At 39.1% G+C, this 20,568-nt stretch overlaps 1 protein-coding gene across 4 annotated transcripts in view; it reads left to right on the top strand.

Moving 5' to 3' along the window:
- The first annotated feature begins 346 nt into the window (after window positions 1-346).
- The window catches only part of LOC141440873 (protein jim lovell-like), a 31,249-nt gene continuing 11,027 nt past the window's right edge, over window positions 347-20,568 (top strand). For 2 of the 4 annotated variants that reach the window (XM_074105451.1, XM_074105450.1), the window contains exons 1-2: window positions 347-1,255; window positions 18,525-18,578. In XM_074105451.1, the coding sequence (XP_073961552.1) occupies window positions 553-1,255; window positions 18,525-18,578 (757 nt within the window). In that variant the 5' untranslated portion in view covers window positions 347-552. The remainder of the gene's footprint in view (window positions 1,256-18,524; window positions 18,579-20,568) is intronic. The other 2 variants (XM_074105453.1, XM_074105452.1) reach the window with 1 other exon arrangement.

Below are 20,568 nucleotides of genomic sequence, written 5' to 3'. Positions count from 1 at the left end.
ACGCGACCATCCCGTCCCTAGCAAAAATACGATTTCCACGAACTCTGTAGCCCGTATAAACACAAGTATAAAACCATCGTGCGTACTCGCATGCTTGGGTGTGTACACGTTAGGTTGCGTAACTTTTGGGTGGTAGGCTTCGGGTTTCCACATGTCGCGTACATAAGAGGTAGGAGTGTCAAGCGTCACGGATGTAGCTATAGGTGTGGGTATGTTAGGAGTAGGCGTCACATGTGTCGGTATTCGGGTAATGTGACACGTGTGTGCGGGGGGAGGGAGGGGAGGGGATTCGGGGCGGGTCCAGGGGCGGGCCCGGCCGGCCCGCTAGCGACGCACGCACCGGCATTCGCGCGACATCGCCGCTCCGCGCGCCCGCTCGCAGCCTCAGTCATTCCGCGCTCGCGCACCGAACGCGACACACGTATGTTACCGCGCTGTGAAGTGTCCGAACTGTCAGTGTGCTAAATTAACAATCGAGTTTGGGATATCGCACGGCGATGAGACCGTCTAGCGTTGCTTGAACGGGACGTGTGCGTGATTTTAACCGCAAATATGGAGGAGAAGCCAGAGGAACACTACAGTTTACGCTGGAATAACCACCAGGCGCATCTGCTCCGGTCTTTTGAAGCCTTGCTTCAGGCAGAGACGCTGGTGGATGTGACACTGGTTTGCGCGGAGCGTCGCGTGCGAGCCCACAAAGTCTTGCTCGGCGCGTGCAGCCCGCTCTTCCGTCGGATCTTTAGCGAGAACCCATGCAAGCACCCGGTGATCGTGCTAAAAGACTTTCAAGGATGGGAGGTGCAGGCGGTGGTGGACTTTATGTATCGTGGAGAGGTGTCAGTAGCGCAGGAACAGCTTGGGTCTGTTATTCGGGCGGGAGAGTCGCTGCAGGTCCGCGGGTTGGCGGACCATGAGCGTGAGGAAGCGAGGTCGGCGACGCCGTGCAGCGCTCCGGTGGAGCCTCCGGCAGCGTCACCTCCTGTGAGCCCGGCGAGTCCCCAGCCGAGACGCAAGCAAGCGCGTCCGCGGCGCCGCTCAGGGGAATCGGATACTCCTGAGAACCTTTCTATGAGGAGGTCTCCGGGCGATGGTGGCTTGAAAGCCGTGAGGCTGGCGCGGCCGCGGTCACCGCCGAAGCAGGAGGCCGAGGAGGCGGAGGAGGCGCCCCCGCCGCGCATGTTCCCCCCGCACCAGGACATGTACCCCCCGGTCCCGCCGCAAGCCGTGTCCGCGCTGTCTCTCACCCCGCCGCACAGTAAGTCCAATTTCTTAACTAACCCGTGATATTTATAAAAATACAGTCTTAAAGGTCAAACAAAGTTGTGTTAAATATACCTAGATAACTATTAGAAATAGCGGAAATCGAACTCCGCATAGGTACCTAGTTAGCTAGAAATACTACAAGCCGAAATAATTATCATACCAGCAAAAAAAAAACATTTTATAACTAATCTTTTCATGCCTATTTCGTTGCGAAAGTAATGAATTGAATAAATTGGTAATTTGCTGAAAACAAATAATTCGTTTCTATGACATGTCTTGCCGTTAAAAATAAGTTGTGTTATACAAAAATATCAAAGTTAAAGGGTGTCCAACAAAATTGTTATGTTCGGGACAGTCTCATTGACTCTTATTAGACAGGCACTGATATAACTAAGATCTGATTAGAAATGGATATTGAACGCCACAGGTGTTTATTAAGGTTAACTAATAAAAAACTTTGAGGCCAATAATAAAGGCAAGGCTGTTCTGGATGAACAATAATTATTTACTTGGTCGCCAAATCAAATAAATAAAAACTGACCTCGGCATCAAGATCTTGTTAACGCTACGTTGGACAACCATTTATGCATTTCGTGATTCATATGCACTACAGTAATATCCGTCGTTTTGTGAAGAGTAATTATAAATAATTAGTAATAAAAAGTTCCTCATGAGTAATTAAACATGTATCTCGAGAAATTTGTTTGTCGTCAATTCCAGAACTTGTTTTTTCTTATTCGAACGAAAACAAAACTACTTAGTCCTATCGGAATGAAAAACATCATGTTACTTACTTACTTGTTTTTGGGTGTACCTACACTACATCTAAAACGATTTTTACAAAATAACGAGTGATTTTTTTGCAAAATATTCAACTTTAAAGTGCAAATCTTCATTAAAATCGAGCGTGCCCCTCCCCCCCTCTAAAATCTAAACCGGTTGGAGGAAAAATTTGAACACAACTACAAGGAAAACTATACTTAACGGTTGTTTTCTTGACAATTTTTAGTAGTTTAAGAGTAAATAGCAGCCTAAGGTATAAAATATGCCTAAAATAGGAAATCCTTTGAAAAATATTACGTAATTTATTCATAATGGCCACTGAACCCTTTTCGGGTGTGTCCGACACGCTCTTGGCCGGTTCTTAAACTGAAATGTGACCTGCCATAAGTAATGTCCATAACGTGTACCTACTAAATAAATATAGATGTTACCTTTTAACCCATTCCATTATAGGGTACCTACTTAATTCTTAATCATCGCAAAAAATATGTTGTGTAAATCGCCAATTTTAACATAATTCGGTCCTTTATCATTTCCCTCTCGACTCGACCCACAAAATTCGTTTTAAATAACCCGCTGCTTAACCCCAGCGGTTCACCGAGTTCAGACTGTGATTCATCACGTCCCACCCTACTGTACACGGTTTCCTCACACGTTTAACGGCACATTTCGTGAAACATGACCGATATATACCGATACATGCACCTACACGGAATATCTCACTCTAGAACACTGCACTGTTCGCTCGAGAGTCACGAATTTAATCGTTCTTGTGACATTGTAATGCAAATCCTATTTAGATTCGTAAAATATTACCAGCGTAGGCAAGGATTATTACGTTCACTTTTAACTAACACTATTTAATTTAATGGGTGAAAGTGAGGATATGTGGAAGAATTTCCTGGAGAGCAATATAAGTTTTATTGCTGTACCTATTTCTAATTGGCACTTAATGTTAGGTCTTTTCTTACAGAAAAGTTTTCTAACTTCTTTAAATCAAACTGCGTCCTACAACTTTTATTTTAAAATGTAGCAAACATTATTCGCATTACCTAGTAATGTGTAGGTTTTTTATTAGGTGTGATCCCGACCTCTACCGTGCGGATTAAGTACCTATCTTCCCACGCAATTTTTAAGGATAAAAAGTACTCTGTTTTTTCTTTATGTTTCAAATGCCACAACTATAAGTTTACAAATCAATTACACACTGTCTGGACGGTTTTAGGTGGTTCCATAAGAAATTGAACGTGTTTTATTTTCTTAATTAGGTTTTACGCCGTTGTTAAAGATAATTGATCCACCGTTATCGGTTGGCAATCGGCCGATCACATTATCGCATTAAGCTGCCTACGGATTTTATTGACCGGAACTCTCATCTGAGATAAAATTAAGATCACCTATTCATGCGTCGGGTGCACTATCGCGTCAATCGCGTGAAAGGTTATAACTTTATAAAGTCCATTAACTTAGCATATCGCAAACATTGGCCGGGCCGTAAAATATCGTTTTAAATGGCGGTGCCTGCATTCTGCCAGCCGTGTATGGTCCTCGTAAATGTGTGTCAGTGTAAATTTTACACTTCAATAATTATTGCTCGCGGTCTCCTTACGTATGAAAGAGGAAGCAATTCTAACAGCCATCTTGCTTTACGATCCATTTTCGATTTCTAAACGTGTTTATAGTGGGAAAGACTGCGCTGGTAATCACATTTATGCACCTACAAGCAACCATATTAATGATGTTCAGACAAAAAACATAGATTTAACACAAAAAGTATAAAAGTTATTCAAGTTACATACAAAATAAAAGTTTTTTCACTTTTGAAAAGAGACTTATAACAACAAAGCTTAATAGGTACGTACACAAATCACGTCGGTAATGTATTTTATACGACAGGTCTAAAACCTCAGGTTGGAATTAGTTCAAGGAGTGGTTTTATACGTCAATTTTGTTTTATTGTTTCCTCAGTTTCGCGTATGTGCCGAGTGCTTGATTGCGCCATAATAGTCGTAGGTTGTAATGAAGGGTTGCACGCACTCACTGCGTAGGGAACAGCGCGAGGGGGAGTTTCTGAATGTTTCCGCACTTGTCATTTCATTTTAAAATCAAATTTCGAATGCGCTTCGTTTTTATTTTAATCGCCGTTCTGGTTTTGTATAAATAACATGTACACTTTTTTTAATCTTTTTAAAGGTGTATTTTCAAAAAGAGATGTATAATAAAGATCCAGTCACATATTTGGCGATCTTTATGAAATTAACTATTTTTAGAGGTCTGCGGTTCAAGTTTATTTTAATAAGACTTCATTTTATTGTTTCCTTCATCTTCGTGTGTGATGAGAGCTTGATTACGGTTAATGGTGGCGCGTAAATGTAATAAGGGGTTGGGAGAACTGCAATCAGTAGCGGGATGCCTTCCTGATTGTGCCCACTCGGAGTTGTCAAGTAATTCCAAATTCAAACCACTTTTTACTCTCATTACATTCTATTGTTTTATTTCCAGCCATGTAAATAGTCATTAGAATGATTAAATCGTAAACTGGGTATAAAAAATTAGCGTGCGATTAACATCACTTTAGAGGTATTAACGTTTGTAGGTTGTATTAAAGAGTTTAATTACTCATTTGGTCTTCGTGTGTGGCGTTTATCGTATAAAGTTATTTGTAACGTTAATGGCACTTGATATCATTAGCCCCGCCATAGTCAACAATAAAGAAATAAAAACGAAAGGTTAATAAGTAATTCTTAAGAAAACAATGAAGGATAGTTATTTTGTTACTATTAAATCGATAAATCCATGTACTCTATTGTTTGCATAAACTTTATGTTTAGACACGCGAGGTCTCAGACCATTGGGTACATGACCTTCAGGGATCTATAAAAAAAAGTTGAACTGTGCAGGCGACGACATTGGCACGAAACGCTAGAAACCCTGCGCACACGCTATGATCAATAGAATGACAATGCGTCAACTGTATACTTGAATACTGCTTGAGAATTACTTTTTATGATGGCGATATCGATTCAAAACTTCCTTTTACGAGAATTGAGAAGTTTAATAACTTAAATTTCATGTTAAGAAAAACTAGGTAATTCCACAGCTATTAAAGGTACTTACTTCGTTTTGCTAAAAAAAAACAGTCGCTCCAATTCAGCCTTTCATGCGTCACTTATTCGCAAAAAATCTATGAAGATATATCTAGCATTCAATTGAATAAAAATCTTTATTTAAAGCGCCGTACCTTACAGATTCTAATTAAAATTAAACACAGAGTTACATATAGGTCAACAAGACCGCGAGAAAATTGAAAATTGGAAGAAGAGGATTAAAGATTCCGATTAAAATTGTCAACATATCGTATCAAGCAATCGACGTTAAAATGCGACAGTGACAAAAAGTGGTTTCCTCCTTTATTTATTTTTTATTATATTGCTACATTTTACACATAGCTGTAGCCTTTTTATCCAAGTAGCTGGCACGCGTAAAATAAACCTCAAACAAATATGACACAAGCACACTTACTCTCAAATATGCAAGCTACAGGCATTAACATCCCCGGCCTATGACGTTTAGAATGCGACAGTGGCTCCCTGCGCTAATTATGCCAGGACTGTCCGCAAAGTGCACATCGCGTGCGCACTGCGAGGATGACAGCCGACGCTCGCGCATTTACATTGAATCGACTTGACCTACTAGCGAACATTAACACCTCGCTATAGATTATGAGAAACAATAATTGCACAAGTACTTTCTTTGGGAAAATAGTTTTACAGCAGCGAGGACACTGCTGTATAAAAGAACGCCAGTTTTCCGATTACTAAGAAATAAATCCGTGTCGCACAATTAGATAAAAACGTTTACAGGGCAATTATAACTGAAGGGTTTAGTATTTAATTAACTTATATAATATTAATTCAAACGGTGAATTATTTTTTGCCCTGCTTATCAATACTTTGAAGTTGCCTACTTTATATAGTTAGCTAAATGTTAGTTAGTAATTTTAGTTAAATTATCATGATATGATTTTAACGGAAGATAGACAATATAACCTTTACACAATAAATAATCTAATAACTAAATTTAAACAAAGGCGTTTTCAAATTACCTAAAATAGCTGTAGAACTTTCAAGAATCATAAATTTTGACTCGCTTCCTTACACGCGCTAAATGAGCTACCTATTAAGCTTGAGTTAGGTAAAAGGGGGTCCAAGCTTCTTACGAGTGACAGAGGACTCTCTATCGCCATACGTCTCTCTTTTGACGTCTGCGTGCGTTTCAACGTCTTTGGCTTAAGAGATTCTTTAAAAATCAAAAATTGAGACTTATCTGGATTACCGTAAAATGATCACGTCCTTATTATTTTCATCATTAGTAGGAGGTCTTCAAAGAGTGGTCTACATTTCTGTTTTTAACATCTTTTTATTGGAATTATTTATCGACGATAATTACAACATTAAGACACCTCGTTGCATTCTATGACGTTTTTAGTCGTAACTAATTATCGCACACACGCTCAATGCCTGAATAAGAAACAAGTTATCAATCCATTGTTAACTAGTGATATCCCATAACTAAGATTCACACATTTGCATATCAATAAAACTTGTTAACTTTGATTTTTTTCTAAACTACTCCAAGACCATCTTGATAAAGTACATTTAATAATTTCGATAAACTACAATCAAATACCCAAATCATAATTAAAAGAAAAGATAATTATCTACAACCCGTATAAGCAAACCAGTACATATAAAACCCTTCTACCTGAAAAATAAACGCAACCTGCTAAAGGAATAAACCTCACGTGCATGTTTTAATTTACCGACATGGTAAACAATTCAATTGATACAAAAGCTACCCTAACCATACCTATATTTATAGTATCATCTCTTTCCCGCCCACCCAACTGTCGACAGACCCACGTATACAGATCAGTGGGACAAGACAAGCGTTAATTATCATTCTAATCAGCTATTGTGTTAGCCCCACTGTTTTTGTGACGACTCCACACGACACGTGTACCTACATGATGGGTAATTTAATAATTGGAATCCCATTAGTTTCGTTTATGGCGGTTTACTCGTGTCGTTCTACGATGTGTTAAATAGCCAGCGTGTCTTCAAATAAAAAAAGTTTTTTTTTAAGAGTGGCCAGTGCTTTATAGAAAACGGGAACAAAGAGGTCCTGTAACAACATAAAGGTTTCGCATAAAGCCCGCTGTACTCTAGAAACCTGGTGGGCGTATCACATAATGATATGCGTTATATAGTGCCACAATAATTTATGTGAACATTTCTATCCGCTGCAGGTGATTTATCTAGCAGGTGACTCGGTCGTGAAAGGTGAGAGCGGTGTTGCCACATCGTGAGCTAGCATTGATAAACAAAATGCACGCATTGGTACTGATTAAGCGATATGCATATCAGTTTGTTATTGCCAATAATTAAGGGACGCTCCGAAAGCTAAAAGCAGAAGTTGATTTGAGGACTGCTCCTACTCCTTGCACATTGCTGTTACACTATATAGATTTTATTACCTGTTGTTAAAATAGATACTTAGCAGGTTTCTTTAGATTCCTAATTCAATTACAAATACATACATTTAAGACCATATTGAAATCTTGCTACCGTTCACAGGCTTGCCAACTTCTTGAAACGTATCTTAAATCCCTTCCATTAGGAGAGTTATGGATACCTAGCATTTGTCTCATGTTTATATGCTGAATAAACATTTTCTTTCTTTCTTTCAATAACTGTTACTAATATACGATTAAATTCTAATTACCGTCTCAGTCCGGGATTATTCAATAAAACACTGCCTTATAAAATCATGACTGGGGGTGGTCGCTCAAGTCGAGCCCTACATGGTGTCTATTCCCATACCATAATAATCCCATAAATATATATTGCTTATTAAATTGATCAAATAACATATGCATTAACGCACACTTCTCTTTGGTAAAATAATTTACTACCTTGTCTGGGTTGATTACCCGGGTGCAGGCATGGTTCTCGATAGTTACTTGGTAATTGAGTAGTTTACATAATTAAACACTTGTTCATATGAAATATGTAGGTTTACTAGTGCAGTGATGTCCAATACGGTCTAGGTACTAGTACCGGTCATCTTTACTATCTTGGCCCGTTTCGAGCAGTCGTTATTTTGAAATAAGAAGTTTTATATTACCGGGATTAAGTATATCTATTACAAACTGAAGCAGGTCACTTACATGAAGATGTGCCGTTGTCAGTTATGGCTTGAATGAGAATGAGAGCTTTTAAAGATCTATTCGAGCTTTACGACTAATCTCATCAACTAGTTTTGCACTCGACTTTATAAGTGAAGCTTCAAGCCAGGGTTGCATACGCCTTTTATTTGATAGTAATTTTATTTTTCATGTTTCATTTTTTGACATCCCATAGTCATCGTTATAACACTTCATGAACACTGCAACAATCAATCGCAATTTTTACAAAGACTTCTTAAAATAATGTTAATTATCAATAATGTAACACTGGCGCCATCTACCTACATCTTTAAGAAGCAACGGACTATCCGTGGATTCAAAAAAACGTGGTCACATTATAAATAAAAGGCCAGCATAAAACAATTTTCCAAACTGACTTGACAGTTCACATATCGAAATAATAAGGATAAGGAGATATCATGAGATGAGTGCAATGAATCGAAATTGACATTACAAACTTGGCTTGGCTTGTAACTATTTGCTTTCCTTTCTAACCAGTCCAATAGATAAAAGACGCACTGATCGACAAGCGAGATACAACCTGCGTTAGACGTCCTAAGAACATAAAGATATTTTTAATAGACATTCATTTGATATGCAAAAATAGTTTACAGCATATATTACTTTCCAACACTTATCTTGTTTATGTAAGTGTTTACGATTTTCTTACGGTATAAGTGTCGGCGGCCGATCGTAAAATCCGCCAGATCACGAAATTCCTAGGCATAATATCATGAAATGGCGCTATTTCATGATATGCCTAAAAGTTGGCCAGTTATATCACGATGTGCCTGAGAAACAATACGGCAGATCGATTAGAGCAACGCATTCGTCGATATTCCTAGCTCTATGTACCGGGCTATCGTGATAGGTATGCCGAAAAACAGAAAAATTTTGGTACGACGAGCGAGTGGTTAAAATGAATTGTGACCACAACGCACGAGCCGAGCGAGCGAAGCGAGCGTGCCGCGGCAGCGGCCGGCGATGTGCCAGAACCGATATGGCGGCGTTTCATAATATGCCTAGGAATTTCATGATCTGCCTAAACTGGCCAACCTAAACGACACTAGGCAAATCGTTAAACGGTGAGTTTTGTTTGAACGATATGGCGGATGTCCCTTAGCCATTTCACGATATGCCAAAGAAATTTCGTGATTTTGCGGATTTTACGATCGGCCGCCGACATAAGCACTACCTGTATGTACGTGTACTTACCTATTTTGTCTAGGTAATTATTAGTTTTAATTTAAGCTGTGCGCTTAATTGGCTGAATGGATGCCATTCCTTTGGCCTCCTCTTGAGAAGAGAAATGAAACTTGCTATTGTTGTCAATTCATGGAAAAAGTTGGACTTATGGACTAGCGAACTTTTTTTAATTTTCGTCTTCGTGACAGATACTTTTAAATAAGTACCTACATAATATAATAAAAACTAATGTGACACCTATTACACTATAAGTTTTAAAATTTAAATAACGATTTTATTCGTAATCTTCTTAAAATGTAGACTTTTATAACGCCTTTTAACTACGCCTCACTGTACGCCTTACACAGCTGCAAGCACACACGCAAGGCGAGGTATAGTTTACACCGACGTCACTTTGCCGCAAAACATGGCAAAACTTCGTCTTTACTTTTTGTTTGATTAACTTTGATCTGAGCCTCTTCTATCAAAATTATAATAAGGTACCTATTCTGAGCATGTAGGTATTGTGTGACTTTAGCCCATATTAGCATATATTAGAATCCAGTACCTGGGCATTTCTATTGACCGTTGTACCCTGAGTTTATCTCTCCGATTTCAACAAAATTTGGAAGGTAGACTTAGTCCATGATTCCGAGCTGGAAAAACAAGGTCTCCAGATGTGTCCCCAAAATATTGTATGGATGTGTCCGTTTTGTTACGAAAATTATTAAGAAAAATATGTAACAAAACGGACACATCCATACGATATTTTGGAGACACATCCTGTTTTTCCAGCTCGAAATCATGGACTGAGTCTACCTTCCAAATTTTGTTGAAATCGGAGAGATAAACTCAGGGTACAACGGTAGATAGAAATGACCACCTTCGTTTCGTTCTTCTTCGTTTAGGTTAAAACTCGACCCACGCATTTTCTCAGAAATTAAACCAAGCTAGAACGATTGTTCGCCCCCGAAAAATGTTGAGAAACATAATATCAAATTTAATCGAAATTGTCAGAGCTGTTTCCGAGATGAACCTTTAAGATATTTTTCTACATAAAAACTTGTTCTTCAAGATAAGCTCATTTTAAACAGCACTAAAGTAGAACCCAAAATCAAATGAAAAAAAAATCTTGTTCACATGAATTGTCTCAAACGAGCGATAGGGAAATATGATTTTAGGTACTTCCGTGCCGTCTTCTACATACATATTGTACCAACTAAGTAGGTATCGTTTGTAAATTACGTAAGAATCACCTCTAATTTTGATTACGTTGTCAAAAGAATAACATTAGCGAACACTTTACATTGTTGTGGTTAATTAAAGCGTAACGTTTTTTAAGTATCGATGAGGAAAACAATTTTAATCGTAAAATTATGTGAGACTTTGTGGCGTTGGACTTTCGACTAAGGAAAATCGATCAACTACGAATCGAACATATTCGTGAAGAGTTCCATACCGCTGATTATGGTCGAGTAAAAATGCAGAAAATAAAATGTTCCTTATATGGGATCCCTTTCAGTTTCTTTTTACCCGACTGCGCGAAGAAGAGTTATGTCTGTCCAGCGTACCTATGTCGTATATATATGTCTATTTCTTTTATCTTATCTGTATAGCTTTATTAGATTCGTCAAAACAGTTTTCCATTAGTGTGTAGGTCCCGAATGTTGCACTTTATATTACAAGTACTTAACAAAGATCTAGACTACTAGAATCATTTTTCCTTTTTAGTTTTTATATACCTATAGGTAGTTTTTTAAGACAGTCGGGGTTTTTTTACTAGAAGTAAATAGTGGCTACAATAACACACTGAAAGAGAAAAATAACAACGATTTACAACAACAATATACAGGCGTACCCTGTGACAGACGGACGGACAACCTTTGTGTACGGAACCCTAAAAGTACCTACATTTAAAAAATGCTATAATCATTTTACACTTTCATAGTGTAAACGCCGTTGTTTAATAATTTATGGTTCATTCAACTTGAGCACAAATAGTACCTACAATATGGAATCTAGGCCTTGTTTGTTAGGTACCTATTAGGTATAACAACCATAAAATGATAAGGATACGGCAAATATTTCGCAGCATTATGATACAAAATTATGGAAATTTCAATTTTATAAAACCAAAGCTTACTTATATGAACTGAAGTATGCACTTTCGTATTCGAATTGGTCGTAATACCTGATGAGACTGTTGGTGAATGTTTTTAACCACCAACGCAAAAAGAGGGAATATATTAACGCCAATGTCTGTTAGTCTGTCCGTCTTTCTGTCTGTCTGTGGCATCGTATTTATAACATTGGAAGTTTCCGCAAACCTCCATTCAATAAATTTTCTGTGCGTGTTTTTTTGTTAAGATTTAAGTACATATATTTTTATTTCCTTTAAAGCGATAAGATCGCCTTTGTACATTATATCTCAATGTTTGTCAATTATGTTTGTTTACTTATTTTGTACCTACAATAAAGAGTTGTCATACATACACACATTATTAGGAGGTAAGCAATAAATAAAAAAACAGCATTAGTACGATATCGGTACAGTTACTATTAGAAATAATTAATTTGAAACTTTTTCAAACATTCTAAATATTAACCAAAGACTTGAAAATTTACATACATCATTTTTAGATTTTTTGACGAACGTTTTTAACAGAGTTCCCTTTCAGGTCATACCCTCATAAGCCGTTTGACGGGTACGAGCGAAAAATAGCGCCACGTACGAGTTAAAACCTAAAAACCTGTTATAATTGTTCCAGTAACGTTACATTGCGGGCAGTGTCATGCTACTCGAAAGATTTTACTGGAATAATGTAAACAGGACCTAACCTGGCCTCGCATTATTGTCCGTAGTAGTAATATCGCGAAAACTTAAGAACATATTATATTTATAGCCTACTCCAACCAGATTGATCAAAGTATTACGCATTCAAATAGGGTTGCCAGCTAAAAAGGAGTCCACAGATTAGTGAATAGTGCATCGTTACTTAGCCACACTGACAAATACACCCGGTTAATTGGAAGACCCGCGTCGACGCTTAACGTCCGCGCCGTATTTTATACGGTTTACGACGACGTCAGGTTATCAATAATCGCTTATTGAAAGCTGTTTTAATGGAATACTGCGCCTTAATTTCTGCTTGAACTATAACATATTTTTGTACTGTAACGAGAGTGCCAACCGAACAATACAAAAGACGCGTTCAGATTTGACTTGAAGGTCTTGAACGAAATTTCCTGTATCTATAAAAAAAATAGCCCATACAGACGATCACAGAACTAAAAATAAGAATAGAAATGTTACGCATGCGAAAAACGTGAGGCGTCTATAAGGCTAAAAAACTGGTCATTAAGTAAGGGTGTGTGGTTAAAATGGTATATCATTGGGGGTAACGTAATGTACTAAAACATGCTTAATACGTGTGCGCATAGAAGAGTTAAATTGGGCACATGCACATTGCATTGATCCTGGAAGGAAATACACACGATATATCCTGTTCCTCTTTAGGGCAAATTACACGGTCCATTGTAAGAAAAATAATCAGTGAAACCTGGGTTAAGCTGGACAGCCTTTTCATATATCAATTTCAGTTTGATTAATTCTTTGGTAAAGTATGGGATGTCAACAGACATTAGTGGCACATAGGTTCCATCCTGGTACGCGATTCAGTTACTGCGTTTTTTAAAATACACTTGTTCATACATTTATGTAACGTGCCATGTGAATCAGATCGGAATCTTATTCCAAAGTCATGTTGAATCTGTGCGATCCAAATCACCGGTACCGTTCCATTTTTAACCAGATCCAAAAAAACTGTTATCCAACACGCAACCGGAACTCGAATCATATATTAGGTTTAATCTTATACGAATTTAATAACAACTGATATACGCGCTCTGCCATTGTCTGCGGTACCCATGAGAAAAAGCACTGCCCGATTTTTTGTTAACGATAAAGAGGTGCCGACGAACAATCCCGAGCAAGATTGATGTGCATGCGCATGGCACAGCCCGCTGTGCTAGCCGCTCGCCGTCATTACCTACCCGTGCTACATAACCCCTCTCTAAGAGGTCCTCTCCCGGTAGCCATACCCAATACCTCTTCGTCACACGTCCATAATTGATTCCGCCCGTAAAATTCAAATTTTGAATGAGTATTCTGTGAATGAGATTTGAAATAAGATCACGAGTGTGTTCGGAAACGCGGCCTCTCACCGGCACAATGACCGGCGTATACGCCAGATCTCTCTCTCGATAAACACAAAAAACTCCACGAAAAAACTACATGTCATGCATCTACGTGTGCTAGTCGATTTCATAGAGACGGTCATGGGAATTGAGTGACGAATGGACTTTAGAAAGCAATTAAAATACAGTGCTGAGCGACCAAAAAGCGCTCGACACATGAAGTCAACGGGCACGTCCCGCTTTGTGCATCGATGCATGCAGCGCAGCAAAAACCCCGTACTCTCCGTTCACACCTACAGTTACTCTAACTCGTCCAAATTTACCACCGCCACTCATCATTCGAAGATTTATTGACCCTTAAAAAGGATCCTTTACCACAGATAAATGTTATTCCACCGAAATCAAGGAAAATACCTTTATAAAAAACTTTTCCCGCTCCTGAACTTCGCAACCTACTTAATGTAACGAAAGACGATACAAAGGGGGACGAGCGTCCGAAAGTGGACTTGATTTTTTACAGCCGCAGAGCAGAGGTCGGCGAGGAAACGAAATCGGATTACTGATCCCGCGATTATAAAGTTCACAAACCGAGGGAAACCACAATTTTGTGGCACGGCTCCAGTACACCACACAATACGGATTAGATACATAATTATATTCATTTCGTATGTCGATAGATAAATGTGTTTTTGCTAACATATCCGTACCAAATTTCAAATCTATGTCATTAACCGTTGATGATTTGGCTCCAGAGCCAGAGGAGACGATCCTGGATAGCACCAAGATAGCACTACCTGATTATAGCATTGTCATCCAATTTACATATCCATACCAAATTTCCAGTCAATCTTACTACTACAATCAGGTCAAATTGAACTTGCAAGATTTGACTCGGACATCGAAAGTTTAAAAATGCTTGCAAAAACTTGGAATTAAGAGATGCCCTTCGTGGATGTAGTAATAAACTGTCTGTCCATAGTCAATTTGACTCTCCATACTCGTTAGAGAAATGCTGCTGTCAAACTTGAGACTTCTTTAAATACTTAGATACTGCAAACGCACATATGCGTTGAATCTGGAAAATTATGACAGCGCCACCGCGGCAAAGTCAAGAAAACTGTTACTTAAGTAAATGCGTTGTCGCCACTAAATGCGTTAAACCTACACTACAACAAGCTAGAAGGGCATTTCATTAAGTTCTCTACCTATATACCTATTGCAAATATCTCATTGCCCGTATAATTGGCACCTAAGTGTTTTGAATATAGAACTCATTAAATTCGACAGTCAGTTTTTTCATATAAAACATGTTTGTGGTCTATGACTGTTGTGAAACTGAGTGTATACGTACTCATACGGAAGATATCAATGTTATTGTTACGTGGAGTCATTTACCAAAAAATACTAGGAAATTCAAGCATTAAATTCTCAATAATTTCATTACCAATTACAATTATATGTTATTAACTGTCAGGGCGCCCATAGTGAGTCAGAGGCACATGAGTAATGTTGTCGAGCAGGAACAAATCATTGTGGCGCACCACACACGTAAACAGCAATTTGGTCAAAATCAATCAAACCTTTTTCTATATCATGCCTCGATACGGTTTGTGATAAATAGACGCCCGAAGACAATTTACTCTTTTGTATTCGATTGCATACTCGATTGTACAGACTTATAATTGGATATGAGAATAGACCATTCATGTCACTCACTATTTTGTTTACTTGCATGAATTAAATAAAGCCACCAGTAGGTATAATAATGCCGCTTCGCCGCGAATAAGAAACCATTATCTATCTACATTCGGTTACGTGCTGTCCAAAATAAATAAAGAAAAGCATACGAAACCAGTTACTTTTAATATTGACAAATCCTAGTTTTTGTTGGGCACTAATTTTTGTATTATTTACGGTTCATGCACAGTGAAAGTTACTAACAATAAAATGTACCGATCCAATCGATTATTTTATTCGTATAGCTTTATCCGCTTTAAATCGATTCTTGCGAATAACCGCAATCGTTTTGGCTCTTTCACATGATAGATTACATTACATACGCAACGGAAGCGAGGAATTACCGATACGATCAATAAAACCGCAGAGCACATACCCACCACTCCGTTCTTTATTACTACAAATGGGCGAGCAGCTTGCCCGCCGGAATACAAACAAAACCAACTTTACAGTTAGCTTCTGCATGCCGTCGACGCGTTATTACCAGATAATAAATTTAATAACAAAATTAATTAGGCGCCCGCTCCGATTTCTAAATAACAATGAAGTTTGCGTTCGGAGCGTGAATGTCATGTGCCCAATAAATCGAGCATCGAAAAACGGTCCGGCTGAATCGAGTGATTAAAGCGCTTCACTATTTGGGCATAGACAATGAGATCGGCTCTCATTGCGCGCGGAACAATAGAAAGCGCCTCTCAGCTGCTTCACACGGGATGTAACATGGGAAGTTAACGAAAATACATTTCAATAGTTAATGCCCAAATTGGTTGCGAGCTTACGAAATTAACACGTTAGTGGTCGTAATTTAGTATTTGTATGGAATTCTCCCAGGCGTGTGTGATTCAGCTAATGTGTTCTTTTTACTATCAAACGTGAACGCTAATTCGGAAACGGTGTAGTGTCATTACGAGTGCAATTACAATTATGTTGGCAATTATGAATCACACGTCATTGTTAGTCACGGGAATGGTTTTTATGAACTGTTTTGCGGAGCCTGGCCAGCTCAGATGCGTGTGTCACTCTTGAGGAAGTCCTTTGCTTCCCGCTGCGCGCGAGCCGCTCTGTTATCACCTGTCCGAACGCATGTGTCAACCTACCATTCATACCTTACAGTACATTTAGGCATTCATTTAGCTGCTGTATGTATTCGTCAAAGCTTGAATGAAAATTATGACATGTTTAAGCTCTGTAGTTGTATCATAACCTGTTTTAGAATATAACGGGCCGATATCTTCCCGTGGGTTAGTAGACAAAAGCTTATTTTCCTATGGTCCCATCGTCGCCTTTTATGCTCACTATTCCTAACTTCGAGCTCCGAACTGCACTGCAGTGTGGAAGGCGCGGGAAAATTACCAAATATTTTCAAAAATAAAGTCGTCATGTCAGTTCAGAAAATGATACCATGATCGACGACCACGACCACTCTATTTTCAGTAAAGCTTATTAGAAGAGAGATATTCGTTACATTTCAAGCTTGGATTCAGAGCAAAAAGCTTCGATTGGATAAATCAAAGTGCTAATCTGATTACGTCACGCAGCAACGAACTAAAGCTAAGAGCTCTAAATGTATATAAAGTAAGTAGTTTTTCGTTCTTACCTATTGGTGTGAATCTAGATATTTATTTACCACTAAGGTTTTCATCTTAACTTGTTTTTGATCGAGAGACCAAACCGTGGGTGTCATCATTCCAATGATGGTCATATTGATTTCATTTTCTTATTATCCGAGCGGAGTTAAATTTCTCATTAGTTTCAATTCTAGTGCAAAATGATTGTGCATGTCCCCAATAGCCTGTCGTTCAAGGCGCACCGGCCATATTCATTATTGAGTAGGTGTTTGCGATTTACTATTTACACCCCACATTGCTTATGCAATGGGGACTTACACTGGACACGCGATCGCGTAAACAATGCAAGGATCTTCTCTCGGCCTAGACTTCTTTCCATTAATCGGTCCCCACATCGACTGGCCACTATGCGTGCGCTGAAACAATGGATTAACCTAGTTAACAGCCAAGAGAGCCAGTTATGGCGTTTTTCGTCTCGATATTACCTTATCCTTGGCGTGAGCAGCTATCTATCATGTGATCTATTGTACGTAGTCGACATCGGTCTTAGATTAAAGCGATAATTAATGCTGATTCCATACGACCTAGTTTCGGGTCCGCTCGATAAAGTTAATTTACAGTTATAGTTGTAAATCTCGTTGCAAAATAAACGGCACGCGCGGCCTGACCATAGACAACGGGCGACTCCCACTCGCTGTGTGCCGGAAGCGTGAATGGGCCCCGCACGTGGCATCGCACGACGTCCCGACCTGTGGCTCACACGAGCGTCCCGCCGTTACACGCTACGCATGTGACGAGCGAGACGCAACACATGTGCGACGTGCGTGACCCGCGTGGGAGAGAGAGGGTGCGTCCCGAGTTTCCTCAATGACGGGGTGAGCGACAAGTGCACACGCGGAAGGGTTGTGAACTAGGGAACAAAGTTGTCGCTTTCGATTTCGACGTGTTGCATATGGGGCGGCATCGATCGTAAACTTTGCTGTCTGATAAGTTTGTTTTGTTTACGGGCTGTATTCTGTAGTCTATACATAGATACAGCGGGGCGCTGGACGCGTTGCGAAAACGCAAGAAAATGTAAGACTCGTGGAAAAAATGTCGTGTCGAATCCAAACGTATTGCGTTTAGTGTTTCGAAAATCATTGTTTATGGTCGAGCAGTTGTGAGGGGCTCGCTGGAGTGGAATTAGAAAGCGTCAAGTTGCCAGGTAGGTACGACTAATTGACCGCAAGGTTTACTCCGTTCTGGAAATCGTGTGATATAATGAAATCGATTGGTCAGGCTCTGATATCTTCATGTCCCCCTTCATGTTTTCGTCTATTTTGTTACATAAGTAAGCGTTACGTCCGTGTTGCAACAACGTTTTCATAGTCCCACTATGAAACTAGTTGAATCACACCAGCGATCGTGACCGAAAATATCAATAACCTAATGATTTTTAAGAACTCGATGCGTCTTTTTTATTCGACACATCATACCCATGCTTCACTCAACCACATATGCAGTATCACGAGTAAATTAAAGACAAAGCGAATATTTCTGTTTAGACCAACCGTTGACACCGTGGCGACGGTCCGAGCTTGCAGAAGCATCACTTTACAGTAAGTTTAGAGTATAGTTAATATATATTTTAATTGTATAACGAATCAAAGAACATTCGACAACTACCGACCAAAATCTTAAGTTCAAAAAGATATAAAAAAATCCAGTCTCTTTAGGTCTCTTATCTGCAGTCACATACTGACGCGTTCAGTTTGGAATAATTGCTTTCACCCTCTCTGTCTATCTTCTTATGACGTTTGATAGCAACCATCCACGCATTAGAAAATAACTCCCCTGGTGTTAAGTTTTATTTTTCAATATTTTGATCGTAGTTCGGACTCCAGTACTTCAAAAGTATTCATTAAATGGTTTCTAAGCCAAGCTCCTTTAAGCCCCCAAAGTACGGTGCTGCTAGTGCAACCGTAGTGCAACTGTAACTATCTGAATCGATAAGCTTGTCAAGCTATTAAATACCATGTACAACGCAATAAACAATCTATGTATCCTTTTGCAATTAAAGTATCAAAATTGCAAAATAACAAGCTCAAACCCACTTGATAGAGATCTCAGGTTATTTTTGAGCTATTTCCATCCACAAATGTGGGCTATGGACTGTCGGTTATTATGCAAATAACGTGTATTGGACTAACTGCTTTAACGAGTGACACGAATTAACTGTTCGTTAGGTATTCATACTAAACTATAAAGCCTGCTATCCTGGGCTAGTCTCGTTAACTACCATGTGGAACCACATATCGTAAAACTCCGCTTTCCAATGCTGAGAAATACAATTAACAGTATAATGGCGTAAGTGTCGCTGAAGCAGGTTGGAATTTGATGCTGCAATTTCATCGTTTATTGGTACCGAGTTTATAGTTCAATTAGAACTGTACATGATCCGATAACTAAGTATAAAGCAGTAGTCTTTAATTGCACAGAAATCTATGTTTTAATCAGGAACGAATGTTTTAACTACCTACTCTAAGTCTTTTAAGCTTCTCTGGTCTTTAACGTCCCACTGCTGCGTACAAACCTCTCAAGCGTGGGCATCGGTAACTTCACACGCGTGTGCTGGTTGCCTCGCGATTGTTTCCTCGCCATAAGGCTCGTGATAAATTTCAATGTAATTTCGTACACAAATTTTGATAACACTCTCTGATTGAGAGGCCATAGATCAAACCACTTGGCTACCGCGTACCGCAATTAGCATCCATACTAATATTATAAATGCGAAAGTCTGTGTGTTTGTCCGTCTTTCGCGTCGAAACGGAGCGACGGATCGACATGATTTTTGGCATGGAGATAGTTTATGAACCAAGGAGTGACATAGCCAGCTTTTTATCCCGGAAAAATGCACAGTTCCCGAGGAAACAGCGCGCGATAACCGAATTCCAAAGCTAGTTTTGAATAAACCAAAACTTTTCGATACGCATCTGTAATCGAACCCTAAACTTTTAAAGCTATGTTTGACATATTTCTAATGGGATGTACCTAGACTGCAAAATTTATGCAGCAAATTGATGTGAGGGCGAAGTATTCCAAAATATGCATTTTAAGCAGAGGCGTCGGAAATTTATGTGCAAATTCAAGTCGAATTACCCGATTACCTTTAATGAGCTCTCGATATTTTGATATATCTAATATCGATATGATAACATGTATAGGCTGAATTAAGTTTTGTCCCGGTAGAATTCGGAAATTCGTCGAAGAACTAAAGTCACTGACATAGCTGGAAAAATATGCAAATTGAAGTGGTAATGGGCAGGCCACATCGCTCGAAGAACTGATAACCGTTGGGGGAGAAGTCCTCTAGTGGCGACCACGAACCGGAAGACGAACAAATTAAGTAATTCACTAATACTATTTTATTGTAATTTGATATGCACTTGGGCCCTGCTCGTAAAGCCGAGTTTAGACTTGCAAGAAAAATCGTGTAAGTTGCAATACATTGAGGCGCTCGATTGACCACTACAAACTCGTTGGCTTTACGGCCTCGCAATGTAATGCCACTTGCACAATTTTTCTTGCGAGTCTCGACTTAATATGGGA

This window comes from Choristoneura fumiferana, chromosome 23 (genome assembly GCF_025370935.1).
Source record: "Choristoneura fumiferana chromosome 23, NRCan_CFum_1, whole genome shotgun sequence".
NCBI classification, from domain to species: domain Eukaryota; kingdom Metazoa; phylum Arthropoda; class Insecta; order Lepidoptera; family Tortricidae; genus Choristoneura; species Choristoneura fumiferana.
Note: the sequence above shows the minus strand (reverse complement) of the source record. Positions and strands in the feature narration are given on the sequence as shown.